General features: G+C 66.3%; 1 protein-coding gene across 1 annotated transcript in view; it reads left to right on the top strand.

Annotated features, from left to right (window-relative positions):
• The first annotated feature begins 1,110 nt into the window (after nucleotides 1–1,110).
• The window catches only part of RORC (RAR-related orphan receptor C), a 6,225-nt gene continuing 515 nt past the window's right edge, over nucleotides 1,111–6,820 (top strand). Inside the window, exons 1-8 of the mRNA XM_010566919.1 lie at nucleotides 1,111–1,138; nucleotides 4,134–4,219; nucleotides 4,295–4,436; nucleotides 4,832–5,194; nucleotides 5,335–5,456; nucleotides 5,600–5,732; nucleotides 6,181–6,288; nucleotides 6,364–6,581. Coding sequence (XP_010565221.1) covers nucleotides 1,111–1,138; nucleotides 4,134–4,219; nucleotides 4,295–4,436; nucleotides 4,832–5,194; nucleotides 5,335–5,456; nucleotides 5,600–5,732; nucleotides 6,181–6,288; nucleotides 6,364–6,581 — 1,200 coding nt within the window. The remainder of the gene's footprint in view (nucleotides 1,139–4,133; nucleotides 4,220–4,294; nucleotides 4,437–4,831; nucleotides 5,195–5,334; nucleotides 5,457–5,599; nucleotides 5,733–6,180; nucleotides 6,289–6,363; nucleotides 6,582–6,820) is intronic.

Below are 6,820 nucleotides of genomic sequence, written 5' to 3'. Positions count from 1 at the left end.
TGTGCAAGGGTGTGGGAGTGTGTGAGAGCAGGTGTGCAAAATGGTGGGAGCAGGCAGAAGTGTGTGTGCAAGGGCGTGGGGGCACACGGGGATCCATGTGTGTGCAAGCAGGGGGGAGCACGCGTGGGTGTGTGTAAGGGTACAGGAGGGGGCAGGTGTGTGTGCAAGAGAGTGAGAGCACATGTGTGCAGACGTGTGGGCATGGTGTGTGTGCAAGCAGGTGGGAGCAGCTGTGTGTGTGTGCAAGGGTGTGGGAGCACATGGGTGTGCATGTGTGTGTGTACCTGTGGGCATGGCTGTGTGCTTGTGCAGGCGGGTAGGGACATGTTGGACTGCGTGTGCATGTGTGTGTGAGTGTGTGTGTGTGTGCGGGGGCAGGGTGCAGGCAGGTATGTGTGCAACCGTACCCGTGCACACCTGTGGGAGCACGCACATGTGTGCAGACACATGTGTGAGAGTGCACATGAGCATGCCCGCATGTGTGTGTGAGAGCACTGGGAGCTGCCAGGGCATGGGAGCCGTGTGTGTCAGCGTGTGTCAGCGTGTGTCAGCGTGTGTCAGCATCACATGTGTTTTACAGCTCACACGAGCATGTTGGCACATGTTACAGCTGGACCATATGTGTTGTGGCATGTGCAGGCATGTTTTGGGGCACACATGCGATGAGGGTTGTGGAACTGCATGTGCACACACTACGGGGGCTGCGCATGTGTGTTACGGCATGTTGCTACATGTGCACACGTTACAGCATGGTGCTGTGTGTGCACGGATGTTACGGTGTGTAGCTGCGTACACACCCATGTTGCAGGGTGGTACGGTGCGTGCGGCTCCGGGTGTCCGTTTGTGGAGTGTGACATGCACGCCTGTTGCAGGGTGTGCACCCATGTTGTGGGGTGTGCGCGCGTGTTGCGGGGTGTGCATGTGTGTTGCAGGGCATGCACACGTGTTATCGCATGTTACTGCATGTCCTGGCGGTGCCGCAGTGCCGGGCAGCCCTGTTTCCCCCCGCACCCGCAGCTGTGGCTGCAAGCGCCTGAGGCTGGGGGCACGGGTGCCCCCCAGCACCCATGGGTGCCCCCATGCACCTGCGGGTCGGGTGCTTACTCTTAGATGTGGTGGGGGCTGGCAGCTGCAAGGGGCCGGCGCAGGTGACACCGACAGGGACACGGATGGGGACACGCAGGTGGCCCCACTCCTGCGCCGCCCCCACCCACAGCCCCCCCACTTTGGCACTGGGGAAACCGAGGCAGGGGCGCCGCCACTCCGGGGTGCTGGGGCCAGGGTCCTCTGGGGTCCCTTCCTTCCCCTCTGCATCATGGCGTGTTGGCCTGTGCTGTGACGTGTCTGCCTGCGTCATGGCGTGTTTTGCCATGACGCTGTACCGGAGGGGGATCGGGAGCGCTGGGTCATCCCCCTGCCCCAGGGACAGTGGGTGCTGATGGGTGCCAGCAGGTCCCCATGGGTGCTGGTGGGTGTCCCCAGGGCCGATGGGTGCTGGTGGCTGGTTGTGGAGCTGACGGGTGCCAGTGGGTCTCTGTGGGGCTGATGGGTGCTAATGGGTGTCCGTGGGGCAGATGGGTGCCCGTGGCTTCCATGGAGCTGGTGGGGGCCAGTGAGTGCCCTGGGGGCAGCGGGTCCCTGTGGGGCTGAAGGGTGCTGGTGGGGCTGATGGGTACTGGTGCGTGCTGGTGGGCGCTGGTGTGCGCTGGTGGGAATGATGGGGACTGGTGGGTGCCCATGGGGCTGATGGGTGCTGGTTGTTGTTGGTGGGTGCTGGTGGAGCTGATGGGTGCCGGTGGTTGCCCCTGGGGCTGGTGGGTGCTGGTGGAGAGGATGGGTACCGGTGGGTGCCCATAGTGCTGGTGGGGCTGATGGGTACCGGTGGGTGCCCATGGGGCTGATACGTGCCAGCGAGGCTGACAGGTACTGGGGGGTGCTGGTGGGGCTGACAGGTACCGTTGGATGCCCATGTTGCTGGCGGGTGCCCGGGTGCCCGCAGGTGCGGGTGGGTGCCGTGGGAGCGGCGGGTGCTGGCGGGTGCCGGCGGGGAGGCGTGGGGCTGGGCGAGACCTCGTCGACCTCTCGCCACTGGTTCCCGGCAGGAGCAGCACCCGAAAGCGGCGCTTCCTGGCAGCCGCCGGCGCCGGCACCGTTGACTAATGCAGGTGCCGGGACGCGGGGCTGACTCAAAGCGCCGAATTCCCAGGGCCCCTCCGGGCCGGTGTCACCGAAGGGGTCCCCGGTGCCCGGCCACCGGCGCCGGATGCGAGGGCGGCCGCTGGGCCCCAAAACTGGGGCAGGTGGAAAAAGCCGACGAAGCGGATTCAGCCCTGGGGAGGAGGTGTGCGGGCGTGTGCATGCGTGTATGCGCGTGAAGGCGCAGCTGCGTGCGTGCACAAGCGTGCAAGAGCATGTGCAAGGGTGTGAGGGCTCACGGGAGCATGCGAGAGTGTGTGCGAGCATCGGTGGACGTGTACCAGCCTGGGCAAGCATCCCCAAGCATGCAAGAGCATGCATGAGCATGCACAGGTGTGCACTGGTATGTGCAAGCACACACGAGCGTGCACAAGCATTTATGAATGTGTGCAAGCATGTGTGAATGTGTGCAAGCATGGAGAAGCGTGCAGCAGCCTGCAGGAGCGTGCGCAATCTTTGGCAGCTTTGCAGAACCCTTTGCAAACATGCACAAGCACAGGCAAGTGTGCTCAAGTGTGTGTGCATGGCTGAGGGTGTGTGCATGTGCCCACGCGTGCCCAAGCTTGTATGAGCATGTGTCACCCCCCGCCAACAACCCCGTGTGTGGGGGGCAGGAGTCTGCCCGTATGTGCACGTGAGTGTGCAAGAGTGTGTGAGCAGGCAGGAGGGGGCTCAGGCATGTCTGAATGCGTACAAGCGTGTGCAAGGGTGCACAGACGTGCAAGTACGTGCACAAGCGTGTGCAGGGCAGAGGGTGACAAGCCAGTGGCAATGGAGGGATGAGAGCTGTCTGGGTGGGAGGGGGCTCTGGGGCTGGGGTCCCCCCTGGCTGCGGTATCCCCACCCTGGTGTCCCCACCCTGGTGTCCCCCAGCTCCAGTGTCCCCTCAAGCTCAGCCATTGCCTGGCTCTGGTGTCCCCCCACCTCCCCACCCCCAGTGTCCCCATCCCCGGTGTCCCCTGCTCCCATGGCTCTGGTGCCCCCCATCCCCGTGACCTCACCTCATGGCCCCCTGCACACCCAGTGGGCACAGCGGCGCCGTGACGGGGCCATGCTGGGCCGTGCCGGTGCCATGCTGGGCTGTGCCAGGGCGGCGGGCGCCTTCCTGCAAGGTGGGGCCATGTCCCAGTTGTGGCTTTGCCGGCGCTCGCTGCTGCTGTGGTTTCGGCAGCCCCCAGCGTCCGGCAGGGCCCACCCTGCACTGGGGCCATGGGGGGGATGCCCCAGGGGACACCCAAGGACTCCTGGGGGGGACCTGAGCCCATAGGGGACATTGGAGCCCATGGGGTGGCATGGGAGCCTGTAGGGGCCACGGGAGCCCTTGAGGGACACGTGAGCCCATAGGGACCAGGTGAGCTGGTGGGGGGCATGTAAGCCTCTAAGTGACATGGGGGTCTGTAGGGGACACCAATGCCCATGGGGGACATGTAAGCCCATGGAGTCCCGGTGAGAACATGGGTGGCAGACATGGTCCCAGAGAGGACACGTGGTCCCATAGGGTCTTCAAGGAGCCCATGGGGTGACATGGGAACCCAGGGGGACATGGGAGCCCACGGGGTGACATGTGAGCCCATGGGGGATGTGAGCCTTACAGGGGACATGTGAGCCCACAGCGGCCACGTGAGACCGTGTGGCGACACGTGAGCCCGTCTGGGACACGCGGTCCCATGGTGGACACATGAGCATATAGAGGATGATGTGAACCCATAGGGGGCACAGGAGCCCACGTGGGACCTGTGAGTCCCTGAGGGACACCTGAGGCCATAGGGGACACGTGAGCCCATAGGGGACACAGGAGCCCAGGGAGAGCACGCGAGGACACAGGTGGCACACACGGTCCCACGGGTGCCACGTGAGCCTGGGAAGGGCTGTGAGCTGCCCATGAGCCTTGGGGGATCCCTCGGGGCGGGCACCCACACCGTCCCTCCCGCCCGCAGCCCACATCGAGGTGATCCCCTGCAAGATCTGCGGGGACAAATCCTCGGGGATCCACTACGGCGTCATCACCTGTGAGGGCTGCAAGGTGGGCCGGGGTGCTGGGGCGGCTGCCGGGGGGTGCCGGGAGGGGGTGCCGGCACAGCGGTGACCCCCGGCGCAGGGCTTTTTCCGGCGCAGCCAGCAGAGCAGCCTGAGCTACGCCTGCAGCCGCCAGCAGAACTGCCCCATCGACCGGGCCAGCCGCAACCGCTGCCAGCACTGCCGCCTGCAGAAGTGCCTGCGCCTTGGCATGTCCCGCGACGGTGGGTGCCCACCCTGGGCCACGGGTGCAGCCCCCTCCCCACAGTTGGGTGCACCCCCTCCATACCTGGGTGCACCCCCCCTCCCCAAACGTGGGCGCACCCACCCTCCTCAGCCCCATTCCCACCCGGCTGTGCTCCCGTGGGAGCTGTGGCTGCCTGGGGACTGCAGGACGCCCCAGGGGGCCGCGGTGTCCCCGGGAGGAAGCGGAGGGGCCGTGGGTGCGCCCGGAGGAAGCGGGGCGGCGGGGGCCACAGCGGCACGCGTGTGCGGCCGGAAAGCCCCGGTGCCACGGTTATGTAGGTCGCGGGGAGCCAGGCCGGTGCACGTGTACACACGCAAACACGCGTGTGGCATGCGTGTCCTCCAGCGCCGCCGACGCCGCCTCTCCTCGCAGCTGTCAAGTTCGGCCGCATGTCCAAGAAGCAGCGGGACCGGCTGCACGCCGAAGTGCAGCAGCAGCTGGAGCAGCGGCAGCGGGAGCGGGCGGCCGAGGGGGCACCTGCCGTCCCCCTGGGGCTAGCGGGGTGCCGGGGCCACCCGCTGACCCCTGCCGGCACCCCGGGGTGCCCTGGCACCCGCCATGGCGGGACGGAGGGCAGGGCTGGTGCCATGGCGGAGGTGGAGCCGGGGCGGCTGGAGGGGACCAAACGGGGCCCGGATGGGGACGGGGACAGGGACAGGGCCGGCCCCGACTTCTACCCCCACCCCGATGTCGGCAGCCTCCTGGAGTCACCCACATCCTCTGGTGTGGAGATCGGTGAGTTGCTGGGTGCCACGTGCCCGTGGGGGCTGGGTCTGTCACCCACGGGTGCTGGATGGTGGTGGGACCTTGCCCGTTGGGGACTTGGGCAAGGGCTGCCTGCCCTGTCCCCATCCCCAAGCCCCCGTCCCCCGCAGAGCACCTCACCCAGAACGTCCTCAAGTCGTACCGGGAGACGTGCCAGCTCCGTGCCGAGGACCTGCAGCTCCGGCGCTGGGACACCTTCTCCCGTGAGGAGGTCTGCGCCTACCAGAAGAAGGTGAGGCCAGCAGGGTGGGGGCACAGGGGAGGGGATGTTGCAGTCCCCAGGGCACCCAGAGCTCCGGCATGGTGCAGAGCAATGGGGACGTTCTCGGGGGTTTGGTGGGGGCTCTGTGGTGGGGGTGACGGCCGGTCCTGCAGTCAATGGAGGAGATGTGGCAGCGCTGCGCCGGGCGCATCACCGAGGCCATCCAGTATGTGGTGGAGTTCGCCAAGCGCCTGCACGGCTTCATGGACCTCTGCCAGAATGACCAGATCGTCCTCCTCAAAGCGGGTACGGGGCCACCTCGTCCCCTCATCCCCAGCCCCGGGGCCACCCCGTCCCCCCAGTCCCCAGCCCCACAGTCCCTGCTGCCCCCATCTCCCCAGTCCCAGTGTTCCCAGACAATAGGATGCTCTGGTCCCATCAGGGAGGTGACAGTCCCTAGAGGATGCTGTGGCCCCATGGAGGGGGGGTGGCGGTCCCCAAGGGATGGTGTGGGCCCATCAGGGGGTGGCAGTCCCTATGGGCTGCTCTGGTGCCATGAGGGAGGTCACAGTCCCATGGGTCACACCAGGGAGGTGACGGTCACCAAGGGCCACCCCAACCCCACTGGAGAGGTGACAGCCCCCAGGGCTGGTGCTGTGGGGGCACTGACCCAGCCCTGAGCAGTGCCACCATGGAGCCCTGTTGTCCCTGGTGCCACCATCCCTGTCCCCGTCCCGCTGCCGGGTGGTGGCAGGCGCCATGGAGGTGGTGCTGGTGCGGATGTGCCGAGCCTTCAACTCCGACAACCGGACTGTCTTCTTCGAGGGCAAGTACGCCGGCGCCGAGCTGTTCCGATCCCTGGGTAGGGCTGGGGACATGGAGGGGGGGGACACGGAGGGGACACAGGGGGACACGCTGTGACAAGGGCTTCCCCCAGGCTGCCACGAGCTCATCTGCTCCATCTTCGACTTCGCCCAGAGCCTCTGCGCTCTGCACTTCTCGGAGAGCGAGGTGGCCCTCTTCAGCGCCCTCGTCCTCATCAACGCCAGTGAGGGACCCTCCCCACCACCGCCCACCCCATGCCTCAGTTTCCCTCCCCAGCCCTGTAGGAACCCCAATGAGGGTTTGCCCAAAACCCCGGGGTTTTGCCCTAAAGTGGGTGCTGGGTTGTGGGCTTGAGTGTCCTGAGCTGGCCTCTGCTGTCTCCCAACCCTGTCCCCGTTGTGTCCCCACCCTGTGCCTCTCCTGTCCCACTCTCTGTCCCAGCTGGTCCCTGTCCCCTTTCCTGTCCCCAACCCTGGCCTATTCCTGTCCCTGTCCTCTTGTGGCCCCCAGCCTGTCCCCATCCTGCCATGGTCCCATCTGTCCCCATCTCCATCCCTGTCCTTGTCCCC

Source organism: Haliaeetus leucocephalus, unplaced genomic scaffold, assembly GCF_000737465.1.
Source record: "Haliaeetus leucocephalus isolate CR32 unplaced genomic scaffold, Haliaeetus_leucocephalus-4.0 Scaffold219, whole genome shotgun sequence".
NCBI classification, from domain to species: Eukaryota; Metazoa; Chordata; class Aves; order Accipitriformes; family Accipitridae; genus Haliaeetus; species Haliaeetus leucocephalus.
The sequence above is the reverse complement of the archived record's forward strand: the minus strand, read 5'-3'. Positions and strand labels throughout refer to the sequence as shown.